Source organism: Felis catus, chromosome C2, assembly GCF_018350175.1.
Source record: "Felis catus isolate Fca126 chromosome C2, F.catus_Fca126_mat1.0, whole genome shotgun sequence".
NCBI classification, from domain to species: Eukaryota; Metazoa; Chordata; class Mammalia; order Carnivora; family Felidae; genus Felis; species Felis catus.
Genome location: NC_058376.1, coordinates 96,600,501 through 96,615,196, shown reverse-complemented (window position 1 = coordinate 96,615,196; position 14,696 = coordinate 96,600,501). Strand labels below are relative to the sequence as shown.

At 37.1% G+C, this 14,696-nt stretch overlaps 1 protein-coding gene across 9 annotated transcripts in view; it reads right to left on the bottom strand.

Moving 5' to 3' along the window:
- MECOM (MDS1 and EVI1 complex locus) overlaps window positions 1-14,696 on the bottom strand; it is a 561,175-nt gene that overhangs the window by 43,332 nt on the left and 503,147 nt on the right. For all 9 annotated transcript variants that reach the window (XM_019810458.2, XM_003991927.4, XM_019810459.2 and 6 more), the window contains 2 exons: window positions 4,358-4,460; window positions 780-996 (listed from right to left, as the gene is read on the bottom strand). In XM_019810458.2, the coding sequence (XP_019666017.2) occupies window positions 780-996; window positions 4,358-4,460 (320 nt within the window). The remainder of the gene's footprint in view (window positions 1-779; window positions 997-4,357; window positions 4,461-14,696) is intronic.

Below are 14,696 nucleotides of genomic sequence, written 5' to 3'. Positions count from 1 at the left end.
ACTATTTTATAGCATAATAATCAATGTAGTTCTCAAAGGGGAGGTTCCAGGGTGGCTGTTTGCTTTAATAGAAGTTCAAAAAAAAAAAAAAGTTCTTGAATGAAGTTCAAAAGCCTATAAAAAGTTACCATATTGCTGATACATGATTTTCACTTTGTTAAAAGTAAGTATTAAAGAATAATTTCATTTAGATCATGTTTATTCTTTCCCTTTTGGGAAATAAAACATTTTCTTCATTGGGCATGATTTTCTTATTCTTTTATATATGTGCCGTTTTAATAGTTGAAATTAAATCCATGGGTTACACTGATCTACCAAAAGGTCATCGATCTTTCATTAAGTGTATACCAGAATCAATCTTTTTTTTTTTTTTTTTTTTTTTTTTGGTCATCTAGGTGTTTCTGGAACCAGCTTTACTGTTTGGCACATGATTAGTTTAATTGGCATCAGTGTTGCTCCGGCATTCTTGATTCTTCCTCTAAGTCATAGTTTGTGTTGTCATGCTACGCTTTCTTTCAGTTGCCAATAACACTACTTAAATAAATATAAACATATTATTTTCCATCTAGCATCAAAATAACTAATTCCAACTTGCTTGTAAACATTTTACAGATAAGAATTTCCAAGGAAAACTGATTTATGAACATGTCACTGACACACTTGTCAGGTTCATCACAGTTCCAGATTTTCCATCTGCATAAATTCTGAAAATTCAGCATAACCACACTTCACTGCAGAGTAAATAAACACGTCTCGTAGTGCAACATGCCATTTCTAACCTTTGCAAATCGGGGAACACTTGGTCACATTCCTTACACTCCTGGATCGCATGTATCTCTCGGAGATCGTTCTCACTTTCGAGTTTTTGTTGGAAGTCCTCTTCCACCATCGAAAATGCTGAGTGAGGGGTGCTGCACGGGAACTTTTGGTGATCTGCTAGCTCCGCCTTGGACTCGAAGAGCTGGTCACAGTCCTCACAGCGATACTGCCGTTCTTCTGTGAAAATAATTCAGGTGTTACCAGGACTGGGCGATCAGAAGTGTCACCACAAACCGGCAGTTTTTATGGAAGACATAATGGAAACTACTTAGTTGTTATTTCTACCACTTTAACTTTAATAGGAATTAAAACTAATACACGTACAGGAGAGAGCCTAGCACGATAACGTGGTGTCTGCGGCTACAGTATACCCTTCTTACCAGATAACACGTTACGGCTTAAACCCTTCCTGGGTTTAATATTCACAAGACACTAAAAGTAAGAATGACCACTTACTGTGCATGATATAGTCCCTCCACCCTGTTCACGGATGATTGATATTTCTCATAACCTGATCATGAGAAATTACATGTCATATTTTTATTCCATCTTCAGATGAAGCTATTAAAGCTCAGGGAAGTTCAGAAACCAGTCAGGGGTTATAGAGCCAAGTGGTTGTGCCAGGATTTGAACCCATCTCTGTCTCTCTCACACACGTCTCACTGTGCCATGTGACCCGGAGGGCACATGGGACACAGAGTCCCTATCTGAGTCATGCTTACACTGGTTAGCATCAGTAAACGTGGATGTTTCCTTACATTCGTCATTACCACCTAATGGACACAAGATGTTTTTAGTACCCTTCTAGACTAATTTATGCTACCCTAGGGTCAGGGCTAATTGGCAGGGCCTTGTTACACAGCCAACATATCATGAATTTGCCCTTTGCATCAGTAAGATAAATAAATGGTAACAGTGGGGAGTAGAGATAACAAGGTTATAAGGTGCCAGGCAGTGATGGTATTGTTCCTATTCTTTCCATCCCAATAGCTTTTTGCCTGCTCATGAGGTTGTACGATGCACACATCACACAGACACAATCACAGAAGTCTTAAAAACAGCTCAGAATGCTGAAAAGACACCCAGGCAGCATGATACATAATCCCTGTTTTATAGAGCTACAGCCAGGACCTATAGCCAGTTTTTCATTGGCTGAATGTTTTGGGGGGAATATTTTAGTCACCAACAAATGCTAGGCATTTTGCTAGGGAGTGACTATATAAGAAACTCAAGGGGATACACATGTGAACAAATAGAGTGGGATATATTTTATGACAGATGCATGCATGGGGCCTAAAGGAGCCCAGATGAACATGTCTATTCCATCTAATCTGAAGGACAGAGGTTCAGAAAAGGATTTGTAATGAGCAAGCATCAGCCAGGTGAAGTGGGATGAAGGAGGATGTTCCAGGCAGTGGGAACAGCGTGGACCAATGATAAAGGGCAGGAAGAACACGGCAGCTGGTGGAAAAGCAAAACTGTAGTATAAAATAGGGCGAGTTGATAGGGTACATGTAGAGCAGCTAGGGGAAGTGAAGTCAGAGAAGGTAGCAGGTCCCTAGGGGCTTTGGGGGGGTCCATGCTGAGAAGGGGACTGAAAGCCGCTGAAAATCAGAAAGCCTAGCTGTGATGTGAGAAGTGAAGGAGAGGTCAGAGGAGACACCACTGCTAAAATCCACATACAAGACAGGTTTCATATCAATTAAACCAGGAACAGCGGGGCCAGAACAGTAAAGAAAGCAGTACGTAGATTTAATAGAGTGTGTCAACTTTGGACCGTAGAGGGTTAAGGAAGGTAGGGGTATTCTAAAATAAATCACCTCAGCTCTAAAGACATGTCTCTCAATGACATTAACCAGGTAATGGAACCATGTAATATAATCTGTTACACTCTTCACAATATTTAAGATCTACATTTAGGATCTCACGAGCAGGCTGAACACAAACAGAATCTCCAAGCCACAGAATGGATGGGAAAGGCCTAGGGTTTACAGACAACAAGACCTCGGTTTGAAAGTTAACTACCACTCTCTAGTCATGTGATCTTGGCCAATTTACCTAGACCTAAGGTAAATTTATCTAAGTCCTTAGATAGCCTCAGTTTCTCTATCTGTATAATAAATATGATTCCTCTCTTATAACTTTGATCAATGTGTAAGACTAAATGAGATAATAAATGGAGAGCATATAGTATCTGGTATACTGTGTGTGTGTGTGTGTGTGTGTGTGTGACACAATGAAAATAAAAAGCAGCTGATGGGTTCAAGGGTGTTGTGAAGGCAGGTAATTTATGAATCGTAGCCCTAAAAGAAGAAGAATCACTTCCACTCAGGCTTTTAAGAATAGTAAGCTAATCACTCATATTTCTAAAAAGAATTACTTGAAAACCTTTTTTTAGGTCTAACACTGGTGAATACCAGTGAAAGTTGCCTTGCACTAGAGAAAGCTAGATTACGTTTCGTATCCTATGCCCTCATGCTTCGTCTGTCCCAGACCCCATTGGGTAAGATTCCTTATTCAGACTTAAGCTCTACCAGGTTGGTTGAGAACACTGGGTTTCTGAGAAGAAAACAATTTCCAAAAGGTTCCCCAAAATATAACTGGTATAATCTACAATGAGGCAGAATGCAGCTCAGCCAAAGGAAAAAAATGTTCAAGCAAAGACCCAGCCAAGACTGGTAGCTTCCTTCGCAAAAGCTACAGAGAGCAGAGGCTGAGGTTTTCCCATCCGGAATGCCAAAGGGATGGGAGGTGGCTCCGTCCCCACCTGTCAGCTAAGCTGGGGTGAGTAACCCTTCCCAGTGGTCCTTCCAACTATAAAACATTCCAAAGACACCACTAGATTATGTTTAACCAAATCATGTTACATTAGGAGAAAGAAATAGGAAAGAGAAAGGAAAAAGTACTAAATTCTCATCCCAATGGTAACACTTCAATACGGATAGAATTATCTCTTCATCTGTTCTATACATGCATAACTAATAATTATAATTCTTTTGATATCCCCTTCATTTGATTTAGAATAGGCCTCTGGCAAATAAAAACTCTGGCTGTAAAGTTTCCTCATGTGTATTTTTCTCCTAAACCCCTTCCCCCCAGCCCTCTCCCATCTTGTCATGCCAACTAGGATTTTACTCAAGGAGACATACTTTTTCCAGGAATAGAACATTAGATGGGAAGAAACACCCACCAGATTGATGAAAGCCCAAACTGAGCTTTCTGAAATGACTTTTGTATAGTGAAAGGATTCTCACCATAGTCTAAGGTATTGACAAAAAAGTTTCAACGGTGGGATATCTCAGTTGATATATTCAGAATTCGTTTGGCCTCCACTTGAGGGAAGACCTCTGCTTACTCAAGATTCACAGTAACATTAGCCAGATGTCAAGCCAAGAGAAGAGCCACTCAGAAGAGAAGGAGTTTTGTGAAAACTGACACTGAAGAGCCAGGAAAACTCAATGTGTGATGGCCCCACACAGATGCTCCGTCACGGAGACCGGATGAGGACGCGGAGGATGGGGGTGTGAACAGTACTAACCGTGGATATCCGGCGCCATAGTTTCATGGGGATAGTCTTCACTCTTCATGAACAGCAGGAGCTCCTCTCCTGGCGCAATGTCTGTGACTACTCTATAAAATATCTTCAAAACACCAGAAAGGGTTGGGTGGGAAGAGAGAAAGAAGTGAATATTAAGAAAGGGCAAGATATGCACTAATATCTGTACATTTTCTCATAGCATAAACAAATATTTCCTTTTATTTTTGTCAAAAGAAGTGTGACTTCCTGTTTTATGTCCTGAAAATTGGCCTTCTATTGACAAATGGAAAGCTGTGATTCTCATGCCAGTTCACAAATCTTTTCTAAATCCTACCTCACCAATCAAATTGTCTTAAGACAAGGCTTACCGTGTTGCATACACCTCTGTGTAATGTTTAGCAAAGAACTTTCCCTTCTCTGAATTCCTCACCCTAGGGAACCACACACATATTCACAGAGCTGAATGCGTCTGGCATTATCCAGCAGTAGCCTCGCTAAGGGTGGCAGGGCACAATTGCCTCCCTCAGCATGTTCTCAAAAGCAGCACCTTCTCAACAAGGTGTTTTTTAGGGAATAGGTTAGAAGGACATGACATAAAGAACCGGTCTGTAGAGCACATAGTCAAAGGAGATTATTTTGTTTTTAAAAAACTTAATCCCTCTCTCACCAATCATCAGTACTCCCAGATCCAGGACTTGACCTCATGCCTCAGCTCCTGATTCCCACTCTCTGAAAGCAGGCAGTATGCCTTTAATTGATTCATTTAGCAGGGTAGTAGGGGGAGGTGTTTATTCCCCTGCTTTCTAGAAAAAATCTGAGGAGAGAAAGAATTGAATCAATCTGTTAATGACTGACTAAACAACTGTGGGGCAAGCGTGGACCTATAATTTCCTAGAGCTGCCTCCTTTTACCCCCACCTTGACCAGCTCTGTGACCTTAGGCAAGTCATTGTCCAACTTACTTGTCCAGGCTTCAGGGTTTTTCCACTTATAAAAGCATTTAATTCACACAAAAAAAATACAAATATCTAATTCATTACGTTACACACCTGAAACTAATATAATGTTATATGTCAATGATATCTCAATAAAAAAGCACTTAATCATGAAAATGTTTAAGGTGCTTATTCATCTTATCACAAAAATGTTCATAGTTTTTAAATTTTATTCTAAGATTATTTGTTACATAACGACCAGATAGAGGTTGTCGAAGAAAGAATGACGTTATACAATTAACTGGTGAAAATGAGACCAATAACAGTCACACGTGCACATACACACACACACACACACACACACACACACACACCAACAGAAGCAACAAAGACAGCAAGTAAACTAGGGATTCGATTCTGCTGTCTCAATCCAAGGGGGAGAAAACTCACATCACACAAATTATTAAGAGAACTTAGGAGAACATATTTTTAGAAGACATTGCTGGTTTCTTACAGGATATTTGATATTTCAAACTGAGAAAAATTGAGTAGGTTAATATTTTAAAAGATCAACAGAAGTGTGCATAACTTTAATTGTATTTATCTATTTGTTTATCTTCTGAAAAGCAGAGGACATCAAACGTAAGCATGTGCCTCTTTATTCCAGTAGGTGGCTCTAAAGTCCAATTGTTTATTTTTTTCTATAAAAACATCACAGCACAAAATTGTGCTAAATTTAAAAAATAACTCAATGAGGAATGTTTTCTGTTTAGTTTCTTTCCTGTCAAAATAAAATCATCCTTTTTCATTCAACAGTAATTTAACCAGGTGAAATTGGTTTACAGAAAATAATGCCAAACATAAAATGTTGCTACAATATGTTAGAATATAACCTAGGATGCTTTCTATCCACCCAGAGATAGACTCCAGACTATCTTAAGAAAATTATTCCGTGTTATGTGCTATTTCTACAAAAACCAGAGAATTTGCAGTTTGTATCTTATTAACCCTAGCCTTCACATTTTCCTGTTTCTGGAAGTACACTGAAAGGAATAGTTCTGTTCAAAAAGTTATCAGATTGAAAAAAAAAATGATTGTGCATTTGCTCTTTTCCCCTAAACTTTCCAATTAAATGCTTGTAAGTACCCTATTTCATTCTGGAGTTCTATTTCCCCTTAGAAAACAATGGACTTCTCTCAACAGCTTGAATCACCTCTTTTTTTGGCATCTCTCAAAGGTTTAACTTATTAGCTTCCTTTCCAACAACATGTTGACATTTGAATTGTGACATATTAGAACTTTTCGGTGGCTTCTCGGAAATAGTGAGGTTAAAGAGACAATACCCTGCAAGACCGTAAAACAGTGCAATTGTCTCTGTTGGGGAATGCTGCTAAGACACACATGCCAGATCATTTCAAGAAAGTATCATGATATCATCATTTCTTTGTAGTCCACTATTAATCATGTCTCTTTTAATTCCATTTTAGATTTACTCGATCCAATGTGAACAGCCCAAGAAACAAAAGAAAATGATAGGTACGTTGTAGCTATATATTATAAAGACAATTCTCTTTGCAGCGACATAGATCACTACTGTAATTTCCCTTTAAGTGTACAGATCGTCATGTGAAGAATATTGAGTGCACAAAAAATAAAAGACACGGAAGAGTGTTGATGTTGGCTTTATTTACTGGAGGTAAAAGGTGACATTCCAGGCCACGAAAGGCAAGGCAAAGCAGAGTGGGTTTTAACTTCAGGGTGTTCTTTTCGATTTTAAGTGAATTTTTATGGTGCTCATGAAACTGAGGTTTGAAAAGAACTGGCAAGCGCCAGACGTAATGAGGGCAGATTCTGGGCACGCTTCCTCACACAGCAATAAGAATGTGCCTCAAAGTCCCATCTACCACACCCTTACAATTCTAGAGCTTTCTTTCAAGGTGTTGCTACCACTTGCGATCCTCTTTATATCTCATCTCTTCGGATCTTAGATTCGGCAAAATTCTGCTTTTCCGCCTATGATTACAATGGCCCCCAAATCTAACTTGAATACTCGAATCCAGAGCTGTCGACATCTAAAGTTAATTTATGTTCTAGCAATAGTAATACACAGGCAGGCCTTTGAGAGGTGAGAGGGGTGGTTTAAACAAAAACATAATGACAATTTGTTGCCTCAAAAAAAGTTGCGTGGAGGAATGATGGAAAGGAATCTTGGAGGAATCAAGCCTTTCGAAAGTAAGATATCACATCTACACTTTTGTATTACAAAACAGGTCTTTCAGCAAATAAAAATAAAATAAATAACAGAAGTGATTTATGTAGTTTTTCCCACAGGTTTGTATCTTAAGTATTCTTGGCCATGCTCTTAAAAAATATAACCATAATGTCTTTAAACCCGGTATATTCTCAAAATCTCAGTTCTATTGCAGTCCTATGAATTATATGTCATCTGAGTTACGTACCAGAAGCAGAGATCCTACCAATATAACCTCTCTGGTTTTTGTGTTGGAGAAAAAGGGAAGGGAATCAATTACTCTGTTAAATTCCATAAAAGAAATGATCTCTTCTCCCATCAGGGGGTTTTATGGAAAAAGTTATCCGGATCCAAAATAAAAATGTCCTGGGGTCTGGGATTTTGTGATGAATTCAACTCAAGTATATAAAGGGGGACCCCAAAGTCTCAAACACTTAGAAAAAGTTCAAATTGATATAAAAGGGTTGTTGATATATTATTTTGTTGTGTCTCTCTCGGAATGCTTTATTAGAGGGAAAAATCTCAATTCCTCACAATATAAGTTGAAAGATAAGAGGAACAGGGCCTTAGAGTATAAGAAAATAGGAATATATAAAAATTCCATTCTTTTAAAAGTCATGATAAATATTTTTAAAATGTGTTAACTCCTCCAGAATTTTCTCTTTGGTAGCTAATAACAAATTCCAGAAATAAAACATGTTATGACCATGATCTAACTGTCCATACATTTGACACATTTGAAAGTTAAGGTGGTTTTTTCATTTTATCATATAAAAAATTTTAATTTCCCAATATCTTCATGGGCTCTTTTTATTTTTCCAGAAAGCTATATTTCTACCTTGGTAAGTGTGGATCAAGATCTAGATCTCTGGATGCCTCAATTTATAAGAACAAATATTTATAGTCACTATCTTAATAGATCAATTTGTATTTTTTTTATTTTTTAAGTTTGTTAAAATAACACAGTAGTGAAATTTCTGAAAATGTTTTTTAATGCTAAATCTTTCGAGTATTTAAAAATAAAACTAGAATTGCCCCAAATTACTCACTTTTACTAGTGGTAAAATTCACGATCTAAGGCATAAACATAATACCACACATGTATATAGGAATTACTCTAAACATAGTTATTATACTTAATGTATTTTAATCAAACCTTGAAACCAGTTCCAAATGCCAAAAGAATATCCATTCACTTAATGTTCACAAGGCAGAGCTAGGGACAAAAGGCAGTGATGACTGGATTTGATTTAACAAATTTTAGATTTCCAAAAATATATTTTCATACACTGTTATATATAAGTATATATGTGCCCAAGCACATATATTTTATATGTGATGTATAAACGTGGCAAATTATACACCTTGGAGAAATTTTAAATTTGCATAAAATATGAGTAATCTCGTATTTTAGGTATTAATATAAATAAATGTTTAATAGAATACACTTAATTCATGTTATATATCATGTAAGTGATATGTAATTATATGGTATATTTTATATAGTATATTGTATATAATATATGTTATATAGAGTTATATATTATATGTAGTTGGAATTGGAATTAATCATATTTTATTAAACATTTATCTTGCTTTGTTATTTAAGTCCAAGAGCACAAGCACTAAAAAAAGTATGGATGCTTATAGGCATTCCATTAGGAAAGTTAATAGGCTATAAAAGACTTTAGACGAATTCTGTTTTATACTGTCAAGGCCTGTGTTCAACCTAATCCTCCATCAAATAGACAATGCTACTATTTGTATTTGTAAATGGTAATAATATGGGTCCTTGTTTATTATCCTATAAAATAGAAAAATCTAGAATCTGTCAGACCAGACTTACAGTCTAGTTTGCTATGCTTGGATCAATTTAAAGTATTGTGCTTGTACTATTGAGACAGAAGAGAAATTCAGTGCACAGGGGGGAAAACAAAAAAAAAAAAGAAAACACATCATTTACTTTTAAAAAGATGAACAAGGCCTCATTGTTATGAATCCCCGTTTATTTTTCCTGGTCAAGCACTGAAGTTTTATTTATGCTTAATAGACTGCATTTGGCATGTCTAAAAATGACACAAGTGTGAATTATGAATGACCTTCAACCTATTCAGGAAGTTGTAATAATTGAAATAATAGAGAAATATACTCCCTACAGAATCTGTACTGAGAGACAACTTTTTCAGACTATTGCTGTCCTTCTCACTTTGAAGTTGACAGTTGACTTCTTCCTCTTCCAGCTCCCAAAATTTACCCTGAATGCTTTATTTTCTATAACTTCATGCAATTTACCAGTCAGAAGACTAGAAAAAGCTGAATGGAACTTTAACATTTGGAAGGTAGGCAGGAGGGGAGGAGGTGACAGTTTGCGTATCTGAACAAAGTCAACATTAGATATGAACACATCTGTCAGCCTTGGTGCTGCAGAGAGGTCACATCAGGTCCACAAAGACAAAGTGTGCATATGGGCTGGCTTTAGAAAACACAGTCTGGACCCCTGATCTACCCATAGTAATGTGGGAAACTGCAATGTTCAGGAGGACAAGAGTAAAGCCAAGTTTTTAGCCTCTATAAGAAGGACTCTTATCATACTTTCTCGGCCATATTGGTAAGAGATAACAAGAAGTGTCTTCAGGAGACAAAGAAATTGATGACAGAATGGAAAGATATTTGTCCAACAGAATAGATCCTTTAGCATGGCCAAGTTCTACCAAACCAAACCAACCATAGTTTCCTTAATTTGTCCAAAGAGATAGTATACTATATTTGTCTTTAGGATGACAGTCTAAAGACTAAAAGATATTTTCAGAAATATAAGGTACTATCTCCCTATATTGAAAAATATGTATCCACTGGTTATTTTCAGGACAAAAATATTGTTGGAGGAGAAACCCCCCTACTTTTATCTCTTTGTTGATAACATGAAGAGAAATCCACGTATAATTTATTGGAATGACACATAACAGAGAACTGACCATTAGTTTTAGTTTGTGTAAGTAGAATAAATGATAAAGATCCACCTGCTATTATATCTGGAGCCCACAGTGTACCCAGCCTGGAAGTCTTGCAAATTTCAGTTAAATGACCTCTAAGAATAACTCTACAGACTCCACAAGAAACATCCACTAGCCACCTGTCTTTAATGTGGCCATTTCATCCGATTCTATGAAAACTGGTCATTCTGCATGATTTCACAATGCCTGGGAAGAGTTCCATCATTACATGATGAGGAAGCTAAAGATCATCTTTGGGTTTTTTTTACTAGGCTGGAGGCTTTTCTTGTGTCTTTGACCAACATGTTTTCCTCCTTGATAGATTGTAATGCACTCTGATGACTATCTTTTTGGCATCATTCCAGAAACAGCAGAGTCTCGTATGGATGTGATGTTTTGAGATCTTCCTGAATGAAAGGTGTTGTATACATGCAAACACTAATTACTCAAAATGTGCACAGAATACTGCAGGTCATCCACTTATTGAACTTCTGTGATTTGTTACTCTTCATAAAATTCCTAGTCTGCGTGGTGCTATGGCTGTCTTGTGTCCTGAGTGTCATTACACAAGGGAAACTTTTTCTGGGTGGAGGGAGGGCAGTGCTGTTTGTTTTATCATGTGAATATCAAATGGAAAACTATGTCTGAGACAGTTTCATCTTCGGGTGAAGGAAGTAACTTATCAGCCAGACAACATCCCCACCCCCCTAAGTCAGCTTAGGCACCGTTCACAAGGCCAGTCTCTGGGTATTGCCAGCTGGCATTCATCTTAAAACAGCAGAGCATAACTTTGGTATAAAAGTGGAACTTGACTTAAAAGGAAAGCAAAGAAAATGCCCAAAGCCAATAATAATTTTAACATCAAAAGAGGTCATAGAAAATGTGGACAGAAATCCTTGTAAAGGAAGAACAAATTAACAAATTACCTGACAGTTGATGCAAACATTTTTAAAAAGTGGAAAGAGGCGAACAAATTACATTTTACTTTTTACATAGCTGGTCTTCCCTGCTTTTTTTTGCACAAATTACATTAATTGAATAATTCAGGAAAACATTTTTTTCTCAGTAAAAAGCCAAAGAAAATAACTTGATAATTGAGCCCATAATAAGCTTGCAGTTACAGTACTGTTCTAGTGTCACAGCCGTCTGATTGAACCATTGACGTGGACGTAAGGAGAGGGAAAGTGGGTGTGCCAATTCAGCCATGATCGTCCTGGAAGCAGTTAAAACTTTATAAGGTAAAGCACAAACGAGAACAATGCCTGTTCCAACTGAAAACACTGTAGAATCTTGCTGCCGTTCATTAACCACAAGAGAGCTGGCAGAATCTCCTAAGTGAATGCTGACCTTGATTTCTCTGAGGGGCGCTCGTTCTTCTATATCTTATTTCTTCAAAATATACATCAGGCATTGGATAATCTCTTATTGACACATTTCTTTTTACTCAAAGTGAACAGCAGACTTCTCTTATTCTACTTACTAAATACCAGCTGTCAAGGGCCTGTTTAAAAATGAAAGGACTTATCACCTTGTGTAAATGACAAGATTAATAATGTCTTGGGTTTCTGAGAACTTTATTCCAGTTATAGACCATGTTAAGGGAAGGCCAGGAGTTTGAATGAAACCGTGTTCCTTTCCATGACGCAGAATACATACACACGTATAAAATGTTACCCCAAAGCACACACCCAGCTCATTCTAATTATCATGAGTGGAAAGGCAGGTCTTAAGTCTAAAAAGTCAACTTACACAACTTGTGCCTTGGTGACCTGTCTGATTACAACCAATATGGTTTCACCATGAGGTAGAAGAGGAAAACCTGTGTCCAAAGAGCTATTGCATAAGTGCCTCAAATTTATGAACATATCATAGATGAAAACTGGCCTTGTTTGAGGTGGATAGGGGGTCTATGGGTCATCTTGTCTTTGATCAAGGTGAAAATACAGAAATGTGGAGGTCTGAGGAAACTTCTTAAAGGATGGAGGGAAGGGCAGGAGTGGGTGGGACCAAATCTAAAGCAAAGTGCCACACTCACCCAGCAGAATGGTCTGTAAAGATATCTACAAGACATCAAAGGAAAGGACATCAAAATATCCAGAATAAAAAAGAAAGAAAGAAAACCTAAGCAAGCCGTCCAGATGTTTGCTTCCTTAACATTAGACACATGGGTGAGTCTAGATGTAAATGAAACTCAAAGTAATTAACTGTTTTCATGCTTCCTCTACATATTTGGTCCTCCTGAGGACCTATTCTGGAAAGAGCTGTCATTATCCAACTCTCTGCTTTTGCTCCTGCCCTGCTCTACCTCTCAGGGCCAGTTCTTGCTCCTGAAAACAACCAGGGACAATTTCAGACTGTTAAAATGTAAAAATATTGAAGCATTGTCTGTCTCAATAAAAATATGCGGCTAAATGTTGTACCACAACAGTGTGGCTATGTAACATTGTACAGAAACTTTACGGAATATGGGGAAAATAATTAGGACTTCAAGGATAAAGAACCTTTGATATTATAATGGATCTTCTATTTTATGACCTGAATGTGTTCAGAGCTTAATTTACTAGTGTCTTTGGTGTGGCCTTCTTCTACAAAGATAAATTACTGTGGTTAATATAATATTTTCAGGGAGCTGGTAAAGGATATCAGCCAGAAGCTGCAGCTAGTTAGAAATTATGATTAAACGCTCATGCCAGTATTTCCGAACTCCTATCTCCGAGAGCATCACTGCAATGATTTTGAAAACATGAAGAGACATCTAAAAACAACAAACGTGAGTCTTTCTAGGAAGCAGTAAGAAAGAAAACTGCCACAAAGCTCACTCTGGCCTGGAAAAAAAAAAAACCTGAAATAAAATAATTCACAGAAATCTACTGGAGAATTTAGATTTAAAAATTAAAATCCCCTCAAATAAAATGCTTGTACAGAGGTATTAGAAAAATGTTAATCAAACAGCCAGATGAACCAGATTACATCCTTTTCCAACTTTACTTGAAAATCAAAATCCATGCTATTTCTAAGTACTTCTTCACCCCCAAACAAACCAAACATGGGTTTTATTCAGTACACGTTTTGACTGTCTCACTATCATCAACTGTATTATCATCTTAGCAAGAACATTTATTCACTTTTATACCACTCCTCTACATCATTATAAAACTGATCCACATTGATAAAGTTTGGTCTTTAATGTCAGAATTTCTAAAAATATCTACCTTTCCAAAAATAAACTATAATTTCTACACCCTTGTTTTGTTTTGGGCCATCTTTTCCCTTCTTTGTTAGATATAATAATTATTACAATGACCAGGCTACAGTGGAAAGATCCATCTGACATTCTTCCTCTTTATAGTCCAAGACTTACTACCTGTCATGGTATTAAAATTCGTTTTCTAAACTTGAGTTCTATCTCAGAATTGGAGTGAAGAGAAACACCTTTTTGTTTTGTTTTGTTTTGTTTTGTTTTGTTTTGTTTTGTTTTTTACAGTTTCTCGAGAGTGCTTCATTTACTTTTGTGTTGTGCAGGTGAGTTGTTGTTTGTGTTTAATAATTGCCCCTGATCCAGAGTCTCTCTCTCTTTGTGGACATTAAATATATCTCACACAATGGGAGTGTTCTTATGTGATGAGTTGTGCTTGCTCACCACTTGTCAGCTCTTACTCCTCATGGAAAAGAGAGCGAAAAAACAGACCTACAGAATCTCTTTAGTCAGCTCTTTTTTTCATTGTACCTAGTCCAGCATTCACATTTCAAAGCTGTCTGAAATTGCAGTCTTAATTAACTTTTAGAACTATGCATACAAGCTTACAGATGAATACGTTTATAACATATGCATACATCATCTGAGTGTCTGTTCTCTTTTGTCTTGTCAACTGGGCTAAGCAGGATTGTATGCATATATTGCCTATCACACAAATCTGACTTTTACCTCTCACTTTCCTGTCTCCTTGTTTATGGGTGAACTTACTTGACCATGTAATGTCAATTTCACAATGATGTTATTTGATATGCACTCTGTTACCATCTTAGATGTCTGCCAGTACAACACATATACTTAAAATGAGTGCTTACAGAAATAATAGGTATGTGTCTAATATTGACCTTTTATGTTTTTCCTGATTAACTATTTTCCCTGATTCTTCCATTAAAATAAGTAAACATGCC